The sequence below is a fragment of the Mobula hypostoma genome, chromosome 2 (genome assembly GCF_963921235.1).
Source record: "Mobula hypostoma chromosome 2, sMobHyp1.1, whole genome shotgun sequence".
In the NCBI taxonomy this organism is placed as follows: domain Eukaryota; kingdom Metazoa; phylum Chordata; class Chondrichthyes; order Myliobatiformes; family Myliobatidae; genus Mobula; species Mobula hypostoma.
The window spans coordinates 140,657,662-140,677,185 of NC_086098.1; the positions used below are offsets into that span (position 1 = coordinate 140,657,662).

At 40.6% G+C, this 19,524-nt stretch overlaps 1 protein-coding gene across 1 annotated transcript; it reads left to right on the plus strand.

Annotated features, from left to right (window-relative positions):
* Window positions 1-1,053: 1,053 nt before the first annotated feature.
* On the plus strand, window positions 1,054-19,035 carry ostm1 (osteoclastogenesis associated transmembrane protein 1). Its single transcript, XM_063040806.1, has 6 exons — window positions 1,054-1,486; window positions 11,198-11,312; window positions 12,745-12,842; window positions 15,015-15,140; window positions 16,330-16,495; window positions 17,644-19,035. The coding sequence occupies exons 1-6, from the start codon at window positions 1,097-1,099 to the stop codon at window positions 17,685-17,687; spliced, it is 939 nt and encodes a 312-aa protein (XP_062896876.1). The 5' UTR covers window positions 1,054-1,096; the 3' UTR covers window positions 17,688-19,035.
* The last annotated feature ends 489 nt before the right edge of the window (window positions 19,036-19,524 follow it).

Below are 19,524 nucleotides of genomic sequence, written 5' to 3' on the forward strand. Positions count from 1 at the left end.
GCCGTCAGGCAAAAGGTACCGCAGTATAAGAACAGGGACTTAGGCTGGGTGACTGCTTCTTTCCTCAGGCTGTGAGACATACGAATACTCTGCCTCCGCCCAGTACACATTATTTATGATAGCACCAGTAGGAGTAATACTGTTATAAATGTCGTAGATGCACTTCATGTCTACTTCAAAGTAAATTTTATTATAAAAGTACACATACGTCACCATATACAACCCCAAGATTCAATTTCTTGCAGGCATACTCAATAAATCCATAATAGAATAACTGTAATAGAATCAAAGAAAGACCGCACCAACTTGGGCATTCAACCAGTGTTCAAAAAACAACAAACTGTGCAAATACAGAAAGAAAGAAAGAAAAAATAATAAATAAATACTGAGAACATGACATGAAGAGTCCTTGAAAGTGAGTCCCTTGGTTGTGGGAACATTTCAATGTTGGGGCGAGTGAAGCTGAGTGAAGTTATCCCCTTTGGTTCAAGAGCCTGATGGTTGAGGGTTAGTAACTAGCACACCGAAAGAATACTATTTTTTTAATCTGTTAATATTATCTTATGATTTGCATGTGATCTGTGTTTTGCACCTTCGTCTCTGAGGAACGTTGTTTCATTTAGCTGTAAACGTGCACAATTGAACGTTAATAAACTGAACTTGAAAAGAAGCAGAATTAACATGTTAAATGACTTAGAAGCAGAAAAAGGGTTTTGTTGCAACCGATTTTAAGAAATCTGGAGGCGGGGGAAAACAAGGAGAAGAAAAAGACGATGTAGGATAAAATGAAATGTTACAGAGGTGATGCAATAACATTCATGCGGATACACGGGCATAGCGTTGCTACCATAAAACCAAAAGACTAGACATACTAGAAATTTAAAATAAAAACAGAAAGTGCTAGAGATGCTCAGCAAATCAAGCAGAATCTATTTAGAGAGAAAGAAAACTAACTTTTACGGTCAATGACAGCAACTGGAAACAGTCACGGGAGCACGTGACAGGTCACCCGCTGCCGTGACGTCAGCGCCGAGAGCCCCGCCCTCGGCGGCGGAGAACGAGGGCGCAGGCGCAGTAAGGGTCTTGCGGCGTCGAGATGTTGGACGCCGTGTTGTTGAGCAGCTGTTTGCTGGGTTTGCTCAGGGAAGGGGCCTTTGGCCTCTCCTCATTCGCCGGACTACAGCCTGACTTCCTCCGGCACGGTAACAGCAACGCCGCCGCCTGGGGCGGTGCAGACGGGCCTGTGACACTCGGGCTGCGGGAAGACGGAAGCCCGGCCGGCTGGTGGATGACCTCTGCACTGTTGGACTCGGAGCCCTTGGAGGATCGGGCCGTGGACCCGAGGTGCCGGCAGTTACTGAACGAGTTCGGAGAGAGCTGCTCGACTGTGGTCAGCTGCGCGGTGAAGAACGCACGGCCGGTGCGGATCTGCGAGAAGTGTCTCTCCCAGTTCCACAACTTCTGGGATGTCTTCGCCAACCTCTCAGTACGTGCAAGGAGTGTTCCGGCCCGCTGGATTTGTACACAGTCTGTCTTCTTGGTTGTTTGTCTGTCAATTTAAATACTACTGCGCTTAGAGCAAATTGAAAAAGTGCAGAGGCAAGAGACGGCGGGGTACTGGGAAGCTCTAGATAAAACAGGCCTTAGCCAGCATGGTTTACTTAAGGGGAAATCTTGCCTGAAAAATCTGTTGGAATTCTTCAAGGAAATAACAGTTAGTATAGAGAAAGGAGATTCAGTGGATGTTGTTTACTTAGATATTTAGAAGGCCTTTGACTCTGGGACACTTAACTCTGTTTTTTTTATAAATGACTGGATGAGGAAGTGGAGGGCTAGGTTAGTAAGTCTGCTGACAACAAAAAGGTTGGGAGTGTTGTGGATAGTGTGGAGGGCTGTCAGAGGTTACAGGGGGACATTGATAGGTTGCAAAACTGGGCTGAGAAGTGACAGATGGAGTTCAACCCAGATAAGTGTGAAGTGGTTCATTTTGGTAGGTCAAATATGATGGCAGAATATAGTATTAATGGGAAGACTCTTGGCAGTGTGGAGGATCAGAGGGATCTTGGGGTCCGAGTCCATAGGACACTCCAAGCAGCTGCACAGGTTGACTCTGTGTTTAAGAAGGCGTACGGTGTATTGGCCTTCATCATTTGTAGAATTGAATTTAGGAGCCGATAGGTGATGTTGCAGCTATATAGGAATCTGGTCAGACCCCTCTTGGAGTACTGTGCTCAATTCTGGTCGCCTCACTACAGGAAGGATGTGGAAACCATAGAAAGGGTGCAGAAGAGATTTACAAGGATGTTGCCTGGATTGGGGAGCATGCCTTATGAAAACAGTTTGAGTGAACTCGGCCTTTTCTCCTTAGAGCGATGGAGGATGAAAGGAGACTTGATAGAGGTGTATAAGATGATGAGAGGCATTGCTCATGTGGATAGTCAGAGACTTTTTCCCAGGGCTGAAATGGCTGCCACAAGAGGGCACAGGTTTAGGGTGCTTGGGAGTAGGTACAGAGGAGATGGCAGTTTTTTACGCAGAGTGGTGAGTGCGTGGACACAGCTGCAGGCAATGGTGGTGGAGATGGATATGATAGGGCCTTTTAAGAGACTTTTGGATAGGTGCATGGAGCTCAGAAAAATAGAGGGCCTTGGGTAGCCCTAGTAATTTCTAAGGTAGGGACATGTTCAGCACAACTTTGTGGGCCGAAGGGCCTTTATTGTGCTGTAGATTTTCTATGTTTCTAAGGTGCTGTACATGAGGCTACAAGATAAGAGCGCATGGTATTACAGGAGAGATACTAGTATGGATAGAAGATTGGCTAACTGGCAGGAGGCAAAGTGTGGGAATAAAGGGAGCCTTTTCAGGTTGGCTGCTGGTGTCTAGTGGTGTTCTGCAGGGGCTGGTATTGGGATCGCTTCTTTTCGTGTTATATGTCAATGATTCAGATGATGGAATTGATGGCTTTGTGGACAAGTTTGTGGGTGATACAAAGATAGGTGGATGGGCAGGTAATGTTGACGAAGCAGGGAGTCTGCAGAAGGATTTAGACAGATTAAGAGACTGGGCAAAGAAGTGGCAGATGGAACATAGTGTAGGCTATTTTCTAAAATTCATAAATCAGAGTGTAAGGCACTTTGAGGGAATACAGGTGTAGACTATTTTCTAAAATTTGCAAATTAGAGGTGCAGTGGGGCTTGGGAGCCCTCATTCATGGTTGCCTAAAGGTTAACCTGCAAGTTGAGTCAGTAGTAAGGAAGGCAAATGCAATGATGGCATTTATTTCGCAAGGACTAGAATATAAAAGCATGGATGCGGTGCTGAGGCTTTATAAGGCATTGGTCATACCACGCTTGGAATATTGTAAGCAGTTTTAGAGTTCAAAGTCAATTTGTTATCAAAGTACATACATGTCACCGTATATAGCCCTGAGGTTCACTTTCTTGCGGGCAATCGCGGTAAATGCAAGAAACACAATCGAAGTTGGTAACATCATCTCTTACCTAAGAAATGATTTGCTGGCATTGGAGAGGGTCCGGAAGAGGCTATGAGAATGATCCTGGGAATGAAAGGGTTAACATATGAAGACTGATGGCTCAGGAGTTTAGAGGAATGGGGGGGGGAATCTATCAAATATTGAAAGGTTGAGATAAAGTGGATGTGGAGAGGATGGTTTTTGATCGTGGGGGAGTCTAGGACCAGCGGGTACAGCCTCAGAATAGAGGGATGTTCCTTTAGGTCAGAGAAGAGGAATTTCCTTACCTAGAGGGTGGCAAAACTGGAATACATTGCCAAAGACAGCTTTGGTGGCTGTCATTGGGTGTATTTAAAGCGGATTGATTACTGAGGGTATCAGAGGTTACAAGGAGAAGGCAGGAGAATGGGGTTGAAGGGTATAATAAATCAGCCATGATGGAATGGTGGCGCAGACCCAGTGGGTGAATGGCCTAATTCTGCTCGTATGTCTTGTGGTCCTATGTTGGTATCTGGAGCAACGCAAGACTGGAGGAACTCAACAGGTCAGGCAGCATCGATGGAGTGAAATAAACCGTTGTCGTTTCAGGTCCAGATGAAGTTTCTCAATTGGAAATGTTAACTGTCCATCTCCCTCCATTGGTGTTGTCCATCTCGCTGATTTCCATAAGCTGGAAAAGTGTCTGCTTTGTATTTTCTTCGCCCTCTTGGCTCCTACCAACTTCAGCCTTAATGTAATTAATATAAAAATGAGGTTCAGTTGTGATAGTATTGAGTGATTCCATAAAATCTTTGTATAGGATCATAGAAAATTTGTGACATCAGAGGGTGTCCGACCCATTGCATCTGCGCCTTGAAAATGTTCTGCAACCTCATGCCACTTTCTCATTTAAGGTCAGTAGGTCACAGCTCATTGAGACTCCTGCCATCATATGGGAGAAAAAGTCTTTCTCTTAATTGTATCTAATGTAGCAATTCAAATATTCGCTGAGCAAAATAGTGTATTTCTTCCAATATATATCATTCAGTCTTCTCAATGTGGTCTCCACTATGCTGGAGAAACCAAATGTAGATTGAGAGTCCAGTTTGTGGAGCACCTGCAGTCAGTCTGTGAGAGCAGTTGTAAGCTTCTTGCTTGTTATTTCATGCTTGTTTCAGTATCTGTATTCTTACTTTCCAAAGACTGAATTTCATAGCATTTATGAACAAAGGAGCATGGTCTGTCACCCTATCTGACCAGGTGACCATGTTTCTAATTTATCCCCAGGGCAATGTTGGCCTTGTGCTTACAGTGATAATTCATTTGTTCTGCCCTCCCCTGCATTTCAATTGCAATTTGATATTAGCTTGGTTTGTCTGTATTCCAGTTGTAATGAAGGGTCTTTGACTTGAAACTTCAGCTTTTCGTTCCACATTTGCTGCCTGATGTGCTGACAATGTTTTGGTTTTGCTTGAGCTGCAAGAGGCATTGTGTGGCTGAATGGCCTAATTCTGCTTTGTTACCATCTCAAAAGAAATTTGTGTAAGACTATTTTCTGTTGTATCTGTACTGTAATGAGTGTACTCTGGACTTTGTACCCTTATTCAAAAGAGGGCACAGTATCCATTGTTTCTGTGTGAGATCGTGGCATTGATCTTGATGTAATGTAAATTGAAAATACTAAACAATGAAGTCAGCAACATTAAGGCTTTAGAGTTGCAAGAAGATTTGACTGAATGTCATCTTAATGGAGAGTATGTTGAAATTGTAATCTCCAACACGGACTGCACCTCCTGCTTTCCATTAAGAAACTTATCCAAAACTCTGCTAATTGTGTATGGTCCTGTTTATCTTTTGTCTTTCCTCATAGACCACATTATGTTAAGAGTCCAATTGTTTTTATATATTCTTGCCCAGTTTTGAATGTTTCACATTGGTGGTTCTACCTTAGGCTGTTAAGGCTTAAACCCTGGAACTCTTTATAATTTTTTGTTTCTCCTATTCCTTTAAAAATGTAAGTGCAACTGTAGCAACTCATCTTTTATACCTTTATCAGAAATTCACCAAGATTCAGATATTGATGCAACTGGAAATTAAAGTAATATTGGTGAGCTGTGATGCCTCATGTAGATAATAGATAGTGAATTGTAGATAATAAATTGAGTTAGTCATACAATAGCTGGAAATTGGTCAAATAAACTGCTGTTTTGGTTGATGTCTCTTCAGTTTTGTAATGCAAAAGGTTGGGTTTTGTGGGATCAGGTAGTGATCCTCTTTGTTACATAATACTTGTCCTCTGTCCAGTTCTTGCAACCTCAGTGTTAATATAAGACCAAAAGATATCGGAGCAGAAGTAGGCCATTCGTCCCATCCAGTCTGCTCCACCATTCAACCATGGGCTGATCCAATTCTTCCAGTCATCCCCACTCCCCTACCTTCTCCCCATACCGTTTGATGCCCTGGCTAATCAAGAACCTATCGATCTTTACTAATGAGTTGGTCTCCACAGCCACTTGTGGCAACAAATTCCACAGATTTACCACTCTCTGACTAAAGTAATTTCTCCACATGTCTGTTCTAAATGGACGTCCTTCAATTCTGAGGTCGTGCCCTTTTGTCCTAGACTCCCCTACCATAGGAAATAACTTTGCTATATCTAATTTGTTCAGGCTTTTAACATTCAGAATGTTTCTATGAGATCATAGAAACACAAAAAAACCTACAGCACAATACAGGCCTTCAGCCCACAAAGCTGTGCTGAACATGCCCTTATCTTAGAGATTACCTAGGGTTACCCATAGCCCTCTATTTTTCTAAGCTCCATGTACCTATCCAGGAGTCTCTTAAAAGACCCTATCGTATCCACCTCCACCACTGTCGCCGGCAGCCCATTCCACGCACTCAGCACTCTCTGCATTTATATATTAAAAAAATCTTACCCCTGACATCTCCTCTGTACCTTCTTCCAAGCACCTTAAAACTATGCCCTCTTGTGCTAGCCATTTCAGCTCTGGGAAAAAGCCTCTGACTATCTACATGATCATTGCCTGTCATCATCTTATACACTTCTATCAGGTCAACTCTCATCCTCTGTCACTCCAAGGAGAAAAGGCAGAGTTCACGCAACCTATTCTCATAAGGCATACTCTCCAATTCAGGCAACATCCTTGTAAATCTCCTCTGGACCCTTTCTATTGTTTCCACATCCTTCCTGTAGTGAGGCGACCAGAACTGTGCATAGTACTCCAAGTGGGATCTGACCAGGGTCCAATATAGCTGCAGGATTACCTCTCAGCTCCTAAACTCAATCCCACGATTGATGAAGGCCAATGCTCCATATGCCTTCTTAACCACAGAGTCAACCTGCGCAGCAGCTTTGAGTGTCCTATGGACTCAGACCCCAAGATCCCTGTGATCCTCCACACTGCCAAGAATCTTACTATAGAGAATACTATATTCTGCCATCATATTTGACCTACCAAAATGAACCACCTCACACTTATCTGGGTTGAACTCCATCTGCCACTTCTCAGCCCAGTTTTGCATCCTATCGATGTCCCGTTGTAACCTCTGACAGCCCTCCACACTATCCACAACACCTCCAACCTTTGTGTCATCAGTGAATTTACTAACCCATCCCTCCACTTCCTCATCCAGGTCATTTAAAAAAATCACAAAGAGTAGGGGTCCCAGAACAGATCCCTGAGGCACACCACTGGTGACCGACTTCCATGCAGAATATGACTCGTCTACAACCACTCTTTGCCTTCTGTGGGCAAGCCAGTTCTGGATCCACAAAGCAATGTCCCCTTGGATCCCATGCCTTCTTGCTTTCTCAATAAACCTTGCACAGGGTACCTTATCAAATGCCATGCTAAAATCCATATACACTACATCTACTGCTCTACCTTCATCAACGTCTTTAGTTACATCCTCAAAAAATTCAATCAGGCTCATAAGGCACGACCTGCCTTTGAGAAAGCCATGTTGACTATTCCTAATCATATTATGCCTCACCAAATGTTCATAAGTCCTGCCTGTCAGGATCTTCTCCATCAACTTACCAACCACTGAAGTAAGACTCACTGGTCTATAATTTCCTGGGCTGTATCTACTCCCTTTCTTGAATAAGGGAACAACATCCGCAACCCTCCAATCCTCTGGAACCTCTCCTGTCCCCATTGATGATGCAAAGATCATCGCCAGAGGCTCAGCAATCTCCTCCCTCGCCTCCCACAGTAGCCTGGGGTACATCTCGTCCAGTCCCGGTGACTTATCCAACTTGATCCCACCCCCATTCTCCTGAACTCCAGGGAATACAACCGAAGAGCTGCCAGAAGTTCCTCATACCGTAACCCTTTCATTCCTAATATGTTCATTTATTGATGATTGCTTAGTAGGCCCTCTGTTAGATGATGTGTCGTAGCTATGCAAGCCTATATGCAGGTTTGAAATGGAGAGTTAGCTGCTGCCCATGTAGCAGACTCACCCCTCTTCACACAGCTATTAATTCCAAAAGAACGGCTGAGACCGACACAGTTTAACACCAGTGGTGTCACAGGAGTTGCCAGTCAGCATGGAACTCAATGTAAGACTACCTTAAGACTCCAGCTCTGGATTTTTCCTCAGCACTTACTCCTGAAACCATCCGCGTGAGTGGATATAGCCGCAAGGCGGCCAAGCTTTGAGATCAGTTTTCCTTCTAGATGAGCTGCCAACCACAGCTGACAAGCCCCATCTGCCTGAAGCGACTGGTTTTAAGGTGCTGGTAACCTGTCTTTGCCCCTTTCCCTATCAGTAGAAACTGTTCCACTGAGATTAGTGGCTAAGCCACACGTAAAGGCCGGAAACTGGTTTGGTTGTCAGGGGCTATTTGAGATATGTACCATTGGGAGCATTTATAGGTAGTGGGAGCTTATCTCTGCTACCTTCCCTGGCTATGACAACCTTGGGGAATCTGATTGCTTAAACTACTGTCTTAATGATGAGGAGATAGTGGGGAATGAGACCTGCATAGATCAGCCAAGATCATAGTAAATGGCAGGCAGGCTGAATAGGCCTCATGTCCGACTCTGAATTTCTTGTGTTGTGCTTTTGACTGGTGCCTTTGTCGTCCTCCACTGCCAAGCTTTTATTTTCCTGATCAATGAATGTGCCCTGCTAGCCATACAGCCAGGCAACCTACGGAAGTAACTCTCCCTGTCAGGGGTTCCCCTGGGGTCCTCGGTAAGAGTCTATGGCATAAAAAAGAGCTGGGAGCCCTGATGTTAGATTTTTTATTGGCTAATATGTTAGATATGGTGAAGAATTGCCTATTCTCAATCATACTGTGATTAAGTTTAGCAAAGAACTTATAAGGGAGAAATGTAAAACTGCTGCTGGTTTTGATTTAGACACGTCTAAGACAGATTGAGTAAGAAAAATTGAGCAAATCTAATAGATGAAACCACTGTGGAGCTATAGGGGATATTCACATTTACTGTGAGACTGAACTAATTTATACCCCTAAAGAACAAGAGCTGCAGTTGCCAGATAACAACCTCAATTGACCAAGGTATTGGAAATAAAAAGCAAAAAGTTAAAATCTAGTATAGATCCTGGCAAAAATGTTGAATATAGTGAAAATAGAAAATGCTAATCAGTTCAGGCAGCACCTGTGAAAAGAGAAACAGGTTGAAGGTCAAAGTCACTTCTTCAGAACTATTAAACAGAAATCAAGTTAGTTTTAAGTTGCCGTGAAGGTGAGGACAGGTGGGTTAGAGGAAATATCTGAGGATAGGACCAAAGTTACCGCGAGGATATCATCTGGCTGAAGTGTTAATGGAGTTGTTTGAAGGGGAAAATAAGAACAAAAGTTATGAGGGCAGTCGGATGATGATAATACAGACACGTGTGAAAATGAGCAAAATACAGGGCCCTCGGGCATGCCTGCCTTGTCCCTTAATCCTACATTTCGTTTTCATTTTCAGTAACTTGAATAATCACTTGGTGCTACGAACAGGAAGGCACCATTAATATCCTGTTCTCAACCTCTCTACTACTTATAAAATGGCATTAGGGCATTGTTATTGCATAGAAGGGGCAGGGGAATTAGCCATTCACAGAGTGAACCTATCCTGCCTATAGTATCAAGGTCAATTAATATACCATCAGGATACTCTGGGAATGTCAACAGGTCTACATTATTAGAAGGATGCCAGCGTTTTATTTTAGTAAATTGGTAAAGGGAAGTTTCTGCAGAATTCTCTGAAGTCATATTTCTCCATTTACTGGGAATTGAGCAATAATGGAAACCATGTGATTGTCATTAGCAGTATGCAATTCCAGTCAGGAGCTTGACAAGCCATTTCCAGCAATTTGAATTTTTTTTATGATCAGCAACATTTGCAGTTCTGTAGACAAGCCACATTTTCTGGTAGTGGTTTTAGCATTTTAATTTTGAGGCGTGCACTGCCATTCCCAATTCCATTGGAATTCTCAACCTGAGTATCTCTGCACAACACACACAAAATGCTGGAGGAATTCTGCAGGCCAGGCAGCATTTTTGGAAAAGAGTACAGCCGACGTTTCGGGCCAAGACACTTCAATAGGACTGGAGGAAAAAAAGATGTGTCAGATATTGGGGGAAGGGAGGAAGAAACAGAAGGTGATAGGTGAAACCTGGAGGTGGGAGGGGTGAGGTAAAGAGCTGGAAGGTTGATTGGTGAAAGAGATAAAGGGTTGAAGAAGGGGGAATCTGATTGGAGAGTACTGAAGGCCATGGAAGAAAGGGAAGGGGGAGGAGCACCAGGGGGAGGTAATGGGCAGGTCAGGGGATGAGGAGAGAGAGGGGAATGGTGAAGGGGGGGCTTTACCGAAAGTTTGAGAAATTGATGTTCATGCCATCAGGTTGGAGGCTACCCAGACGGAGTACAAAGTGTTGCTTCTCCAACTTTTTAGTGTGGCCTCATCGGGACAGTAGAGGAGGCCATGGACTGGCATATGGTAATGGAAGGTGGAATTAAAATGAGTGGCCACTGCTTTCTCTGGCAGGTGGAGCATAAGTACACAGCGAAGCGGTTTTCCAATCTACGTTGGGTCTCACTGATATACAGGTGGCTGCACCAGGAGCACTAGATATAATAGGTGACCCCGACAGACTCTCAAGTGAAGTGTCACTTCGCCTGGAAGGACTGTTTGGGTCCCTGAATGGTAGTGAGGGAGGAGGTGTCGGGGCAAGTGTAGCACTTGGTTTGCTTGCAAGGATAAGTGCCAGGAGGGAGATCAGTGGGGAGGGATGAATGGATAAGGGAGTTGCGTAAGGAGTGATCCCTGCGGAAAGCAGAACATGGGGGTTGAGGGAAAGATGTGTTTGGTAGTGGATCCCACTGGAGATGTCTGAAATTACAGAGAATTGTGTGCTGGATGCAGAGGCTAGTAGGGTGGTAGGTGAGGACAAGGGGAGCCCTATCCCTGGTGGGGTGGCAGGAGGATGGGGTGAGTGCAGATCTGTGCAAAATGGAAGAGATGCAGTTGAGAGCAGCGTTGATGGTGGAGGAAGGGAAGCCTCTTTGAAGAAGGACATCTCCTTAGTTACACAAAATGCTGGAGGAACTTAGCAGGCCAGGCAGTTGTGAGTAATTCTATCAGTATACTGAATATAAATTCTATATGTTTTAATACTTGGGTTATTGAAGTGATTTTCTGTTGCTCCATTAATTGAACTGTCTTTTATTTATGCAAATACCTGATCTTTGGCTTTTTCAGAAAGATTCAGAGAACGTTAGTTGTTCAACCCAACTTTTGAGATCTGATCGTTTGCAAATAGTCCTGATGACACGGAACTCTCTGCAGTCAATTTGGACTAAATCCCAGTGTGATGGTATGCCTCCTTTCAATAATCATAGTTGATTCCTTTCAAGTTATACTGACTGAATTAATTCTATATTCATCCCTCACACTTTTGTCTTCTGGTTGCCCTGTTCTTTCTGATGCACTGTGCTTCATGGAGGATGCCACATGAGTCCAGCTTTTATTTGACTGGGCAAAGTACCAATGCATTTACTATTTCCTCTGTTGTTATCACTCTGTGTTTCCTATGTTAACCCTTCCATTATAATTGTACAGAATTCTAACTGAATGACCAATGGAAGATAATTTGTTGCAATATAAAATAAGGTTATTTATTTTACCCTTCAATATTAATCTTAGCTAAGTTTATTTTAGCTGAGTGGTATAATCTTTGGCCTCAACTGTACAACATTTTGGATAATTTTGATTGCTGTAATGTACAAAAATATAAAATGTTAACTTCAAATACACAGGGATGTAGTAAGTAGATGAACCAGTTAATTTGATATCTACAGATTGAGATGCTGTCAACCCTTTGAACATCAGTTATTTTTCATTTTACTTTGGCGTAGAGATCTTTGGAGATGACAAGAAGAGGTAAATTAACCAGAGTCAAAGTGGGTAAAGGGGAGTAATGGAAAAATAATAAAACAGCAATTTGCAGTTTCTCTATGCATATGATGATTGTTCTACCCAAGATCATACCATGTAGTTTAAGACTTCCAATTACCCAAGCCTATGAAACAAGGTTATGAAGCTAGCAGTCAAAATCACTTCATTTACTTCATCTCCTCACACTGTGAAAATAGATGAGATTTTTAAAATGTCTTTTTAGAGGATTCTTTTAAAAATAAATTGCTGCTTAAACAACTAGAAAAAGGTGCCTTTCTCTTGTTTGATAGGCTGCAGCAGGTAAGATGCCTTAACCAGTGTCTTTTTCCAAACTCAAATACAATAGTAGGTCTATGCGCTTTACAAAGTAGGTTTACAAATATGACTTGTTACAAATTGTATCCTAAAGCATGATGTTGCCAATACCTTACAATGAAATGCAGTGTTATGAATATACGCTACTCATTTTCACAAATAGTCTCAATTTCACATTGAATTACTGGGAATATCAAGAGCGAGCTCTTAAAGGTAGCTTCTTTAGCCAGAAAGTTTCTGGAGCATCTTTAAAAGACACTTTGATTCATCCAGTGCAAATATGAATTTTTTTTAAACTTGATATTAAAATGCTATATGGTATCAGGATTTTTGACTGATTTACTGTAAAGTTTCAAGTTGTGAAAAAGTTTGAGTTAACTAGAATACCTTCGTCAGGTTTGGGAAGGAAGGTGATAACTAGAATAATCTTAGTTCTGAATATTACAATATTTTAATTCCAGGTATGATGCGACTAAACATTTATTTCTTTATTTGCTAATCTGATATCCTTTTTCTCTACCACCTCCCCTTAACAGCCTGTTTAAATGAAAACAAAACAGCGCCATCGACTGATACTGTAATCTTTAAGAAGTTGCTGAATGATTCTCTGAATTGTTTTGAACAACACTCTTCGGTAACTTAAAAATCATTTGTTCTGCTGTTGTCATTGGAGTTTGGTGATGAATCAAAAGTGTCATTAAGCAACAGATGTTCATGTTTTCTATTCTTTCTCTGGCCCTGTTTTCACTTTGATCAGCTTGGCTGTATTGATTCTGAGACCAGTGCTTAGGCAATGTAGCATAGTTCAGCCTGCTCTTCCGTACCTTCTTCCTAGCACCTAGCCCATAGACAATTAGAATCTTTGTGGATAGCTGAGATGATAACTTTACGTTTTGGAGCAGCTATTAGTTTATTCTGCCAGCACTGGTACATTACAGGCTTGTAAGAAACTGACCTACTACGAAAGATGAGATAAGTGACTGAAAGATAAGAAATTTAAATATCCAGTCAAAGGGGAAAGATTTTCTGCAAATGCTGGAAATCCAAAGCAACGCGCACAAAATTCTGGAAGAACCCAGCAGGTCAGACAACATCCTTGGAAATGAACAAACAGTCAACATTTCGGGCTGAGACCCTTCTTCAGGTTTGGGAAGGAAGTGGGTGAAGCCAAGTAGGTGGGACAGGTAAAGGGCTGGAAAAGATAGGAGAGTGAACTATGAATGAAAGGGAAGAAGGAGCAGCTCCAGGGGGAGGTGATAGGAGGTTGAGGTAAGAGGCCAGAGTGGGGAAGAGAGAAGGGGGAAAGAAACAAATTACCAGGAGAAATCAATATTCATGCCATCAGATTGGAGGCTACCTAGCTGGAATATAAGCTGTTGCTCCTCCACCTTGAGAGTGGCCTCTTTGTGACAAAAGAAGAGGCCGTGGGCCAACATGTTGGAATGGGGAGTGGAGAGGTGGCTTGATAGAGGTGTATAAGATAAGAGGCATAGATTGAGTGGACAGCCAGAGACTATCCCAGGGCAGAGCTGAAATGGGCAGTACAAGAGGAAATAATTTTAAGGTGATTGGAGAAAATTACAGGAAGACTATCAGAGTTAGTAGTTTTTTTTTAACAAAAGAGTGGTGGATGGAAAGCACTGCCAGAGTTGGTCGTAGTGGCAGATACCACCAGTCCTGGCAGTGCATTTCATGTACCCACCATTCTGTTTTTTTTCTAAAAGTCTAATATATTCAAGTTAACCAGGTTAACATACAAAAATCTTAATTATTACCCCAAGTTCCCCAGTTTGTTTTCTAGTATGTTTCATGGTGATCACAAAAGTTTTGCATTTTTCTCCCTAATCCCCAATTGCTTTCACCTTTTCAAAGTGCTTGAAAATATTCATATCCTGCCCAATTTCAGTAATAGTGTTCTTATCCCTGTTTCATACTGAAATGGATAAATGCCACATGATGTTCAGTGTATCCTGACAGGGGTAGTGCTTGTCAATGTATATGTAGCTTCCAGAAAATCCATGCATGGAAAGCCATCAGTGTCTAAAGTCTGCACGAAATAACACCTGCTTAATGCTTTTTACAAATTTTTAAGCAATTCAATTATCCCATGTCTTTTAAAGAGAGAAAGATCTATGGTAAACAATCTTCCCTTAAAAGACATTCACATTTTGTTCTCCAAGACTAAATGTTTTTTAGAGAACAAAACTGTCACCCATCTTTTCAAACATAGGACATTAAATAATAGTCATGTATTCTGAGCCAAGTAGTACTTGATATTTGCTGAATACCATCAGTGACTAAGGTTTTTAATGTTAATTAAGTTGATTGATGTAACCCAGTAACAGTTGTCTGTTCTTTTATATTGGGGAGCATATTTTGCTCGTGCGCGGAACATAACAACTCCAATATTAGATTATGTTTTATTATGTTAGCTTCAAAAGGTTCAATTTTCCATTTGCCAGGTATCCCTTTCTCATGGCTACATACTTGGTATATTTGCTCATTTCTAAACTCAGTTCTCAAAGTCACACTTTCCATTGTCAAAATTTAACTATTTTTTGACATTGTGACTATACCATAATTTCACACAATTATAGACTTAAATTCTGAGATTTTATAATTCAAACTTTGTTATATTTTCCTGTTCTATATGGCAGCTGGCTTTTGTTTTTAAACCATGTTTGTATGAACCCATATCAATGCTTTTTCTAGTTTCTGACTAATAGTCTGTTTCATCTGTTACATATTGACTTGGTGGTCTAAACTTTTATACTGTGAAATGATGATATTAAATTTTGTTTTGTAGAAACATCCAGTTCATAGCAACTATTCAGAAATTTGCATAAAGTGTAAAGTTTCTTACAAAAATTTGACTGAATACTATGATAGAATGGAAAAGAACAACGAGCTGTGCATAGACATCATTGATGCAGTAAGTACAATGAAAATTATGATGTTTGTGCTGCCGAAAGTCTCTATAACAATTTAAGGTAGAAAATGCTGATAATATTCAACAAGTCAGGCAGCATCTGTGGAGAGAAAAAACAAATTAAAATATTTGTGGAACTTGTCCATAATTGCTGCCTGAATTTAGTGTAGTTTGATCTTGATGTTTTGAAGCGAGTCATTTGGCATGTTTAAAGTGGTTCTTGGTCTTTTTCTCATGTTTTATGACATAGAAGGAAACCTTTCAGCCCATTAAGTTTATGCTGGTTCTTGGAGCAACCCAGCCAGTTCCACATGAAACTGTTAACTTTGGGGAAAACTATATGGTCAGAAAGAACACATAAATGTGAGCTAAGCTGGGTTGCTGGCCGTGTGAGACAGCAGCAACACTTGCTAAATCACTACACTACCCTTGGAATGAAGAACAGTACAGCATAGGAACAGACCCTTTAAGCCAGTGCTGACTGTGATGGTAATTTATGACTGGTCTGCCTGCACATGCTCTGTATTCCCTCCTTCCTGTGCCTTTCTAAATGCATTTTAAATGTTGCTATTGTATCTGCTTCCACCACCTCTGTAGTGAGTTCCAGGCACCTGCCACTCTTTGTAAATAGAAAAAAACTTAATAGTTATTCAGTGCATTACTGACTTCCAGCATTGCAAAATTATAGGCTTTCCCTGGGTTATGAGCTTCCAACATAAGGTTACCTGTGCCTTTGAAGGCACAAATATTAAATTCAGAAGTCTGTACATGCATTCCTTCCTATGAAGGACAGAACTAGTTTCCTCTTCCATTTCTAGTAATTTAAAAAAAAAATTAGTTTTGTGCTTTTGATACCATTCATAACAAAACTGGAGCGGTATGGTAATACTGAGTGAATTTTTGTACAAGTCCAATGTAAGCTTGTGGACATTGGTAAAAATGGAATCTTCACTACCAGTTCAAATTTTTATAAATCCCCTTGTCATTAGTTTACAAAATATTTGAGAAACTGCCCATGTTCTTTCACTTTATTTATTAATAGTTTTTTTTCCGTTCATCATGAATTGCATTGTACTGCTGCTGCTAAGTTAACAAATTTCACGACACATATCGGTGATATTAAACCTGATTCTGATTTACTTTAGCCTCAGTTTGATTCTTCCAAAAATATTCTTCTGTTTGGTGTTTTCAGATGAACTTGACGCGGCAACTATGGAGCAAAACTTATAACTGCACTGTCCGTTGTAATGATATCGTTCCAGTCATTGCAGTTTCAACGTTTCTTCTTTTTCTACCGGTTATCTTCTATCTCAGCAGCTTTTTTCACTCTGAGCAGAAGAAATTGAAACTTATAGAGCGTGAGTACATGCTATTTGGAGCTTCAAACTTAACGGTTTCTAACTGAAGCTAACTGCTAATGAGTTTTTGCATGTCTCTGCTGTTTGACTAGTATTACTATGAACTTCTTTCTTCAATTCCTATTCCAGGATGACCAGAGATGGTTCTGCCAATGTGGTTTGCATGAACATTCACATTGTAGAGCCCCTTCCAAACACAAAATACCTGAATGTCTTTTCCCCAAATACTGTAATTTATGCCCTTGTCATGTTGATTGATGTCACAATTATACTGAAAGTGAGGTTCTGTTGTTCGAGTGAAGGAGTGAGGTAGCAGCAGAACCAGTGATAAATACAGATCACAGCTAGAGAATAGTATTTTTTGTCAGAAGACACACCTTGCTGTACAATTACAACTCATTGTGATCAGCACAGTGAATTGTCAATTATTCCATTTTAGTCACATACAGTGCACTCATTGATTTTGGCCTGTTGACACAGTGGTAGGGAGCCAAAATTAGTGGAATTAGATGATGGAATATTTTCTTCTGCCTCGGGTAGAGCAATGAGAGGTTAAAAAGCCTTGGGTTTGGCTGAGTAAGCCCAGGTACCAACCCTTTCACTGGCATATAAAATTCTGCACGTTGGCATATAAAATTCTGACGGGCTTGACAGAGTAACGCTAAGAGCTAGCTTCTCCTTTAGAGAGTTTAGCAAAGATGCCAAAGCGTCAAGTTAATAGATCGGCTATTTTAAAAACTGAGACTTAAGTTCTACAGTGCCAAAACTGAGATGCGAAAATGTTATTTCCCTCGGTGTTGAGAATCTTGGAAATTTCGGCATCCTCTTGTGCTCCAGATTCTTACAGTTGTACAGCACCAAAATAGGCTCATTCAGCCCAATTTGTCCATGCTGACCAAGAATGTCTATTTTAGCTAATTCCATTTGCCTGTGTTTTATCCATATCCCTAAGCCTAGTTCTTGACTATATTTCAGACCAGGATTAATAGATTTTTGAACATAATTGATAGAGAAGATTAGAAGATTGAATGGAAAGATCACATTATTAAATTGTGGAGCAGGCTTGAAAGGTCAAATAGCCTGGTTGTGCTTTTTGTCATATTTTCTTGAGGTAACTGGACTAATTAACTTCTGTTATTTATTTGCAGCAAAACGTCTGAGACATTCCAGCAGCAATACCAGCATGCGTTGAAGAAAGACTTTTCTGAAAATTTGCTGATACATTAATATTGACCAGGGAAAGACATTAATATTGACCAGGGAAAGATGTGTATGAAGCAAAAGATGAGGGTTTTGTAACAGCTATGAGAACATGGTCTTTGCATCTGTACTTGTTCTTAGTTCAATTATTTTGTCAGTATTTCAGAAATTGTCCTGAAAATTTGCACTTTGGAATTGTTACGATCACCTTTGTTATTTTTACAGCATCTGTGGTCCCTTTTTTTTGACCAGCTAAACAGTTTTAGGTAGAGGGTTGCACCCGAGCAGAATGATTTAAACATTTAGTTTCAATTTAATTGGTGACATTTTATTTTTGTTTCTGCAATCAGTGTAGTTCTGCTAAAGTTCGGTAGATCTAGCTTCTGATTTAATGTTGATTTCCACTGTTTACATTTTAAAATAAAGCCATTGCACTGAAAGAATTGCAAGCTTTTTTAAAAAAAAATTCTAAACTATTTTTTAAAATTATTGCAAAAAGAAGCTGTGAAACACAGCTGAATCAAACTACACTGGATGTTCCAGAGACATGAAATTCTGCAGAAATGGGAAATCTTGACCAGCGCACACAAAATGCTGAAGAAACTCAATGGTGAGGCAGCAACTATGGAGGAAAATGAATGACGAGACCCTTCTTTGGGACTGGGATCCAGAAATTCTTTGCTGCTGTTTGTTTAACAATGCCTGAATTTTAATTTGTGCACTAATGATTGCAAAAAGTAGGAGCATTGTAGTTGCCAGTGTCCAATAGTTTTTTAAATTCAGCATCTAGACTGCTGATTCTTATATTTGTCTTGTATTGAGTAACAATACACAGCAGTCAAGTAGTTAACAATGAAAACAATATGGTGAATTCTTTAAAATTTCATTAAGGAAAGCCAAGAATTAGGATTATAAAAATTAAGCAAATTTACAACAAATTTAGGATTGATGTCCTTCAAATAAGATGTCAATAAAATACCTGGATTTTATATTTTTAAAAAAAATTGAATTCTGTGAAGGAGGTTGGAAGACGTGTGGAAGTATGGATAAAATAAATGGCTTTTTATATTCTTTAAACTTGTTTTCTCAAAGTCAGTACTTTTGAGAAAGTATATTTTTATAATATGATAGGGATAACATTAGATTCTTGTTTGTGTTTAATGTATTTGTGGTTATTAGATCACTTTAAATATGTCTGAAGCATTCCATAACGTTTCTGAACAGTGTGGTTTATGTGTGTTTTCCATTTTATTGTTTAAATATTCTTTAATATGTGATGTTTTGCTCAGCTGTTGTATTGAAGCAGAGCAGTATGATATCTTGGTAAATAAAATGTTTTGGAAAAGATCATCCAAGTGTGTTTTCTTGAAACTTTTCCTCTGTGCATTGAAATTAGCCTGCTATTTTATGAGAAAGCTTTTGTTCATTTAAAAAAAAACAAATCAACCCTTTATCTAGGATGAGTGAAATAATTATCAGTCAGATCTAAGCAACAACAACACAAAGTGCTGGAGGAACTCGGCAGGGCAGGGAGCATCAATAGAAAAGAGTACAGTCAACATTTCGGGCCGAGACTTTTCGGCAAGACCTTATATCCTGTTGAAGGGTCTCAACCTGAAATGTCAACTGTACTTTTTTCCAGAAGATCCTGTGTGCCCTGCTGAGTTCCTCCAGCATTTTGTGTGTGGTTGCTTGGATTTCCAGCAGCTGCATATTTTCTCTTGTTTGCAATCAGTCAGGTCTACATAGTTTTTCCTGTATGACAGCCATTTGACCTTGCGTTCATGTCCAAAATGTTCACATTAATTTCAAAGATTGCACTACAAAAG

Excerpts from the sequence above, each read along its gene's own strand:
- ostm1 (XM_063040806.1), top strand. The coding sequence starts at position 1,097 with ATGTTGGACGCCGTGTTGTTGAGCAGCTGTTTGCTGGGTTTGCTCAGG. Across the intron at positions 1,487-11,197 it reads ATGTCTTCGCCAACCTCTCA|AAAGATTCAGAGAACGTTAG; the intron begins GTACGTGCAAGG and ends TGGCTTTTTCAG. Across the intron at positions 12,843-15,014 it reads GTTTTGAACAACACTCTTCG|AAACATCCAGTTCATAGCAA; the intron begins GTAACTTAAAAA and ends TTTGTTTTGTAG.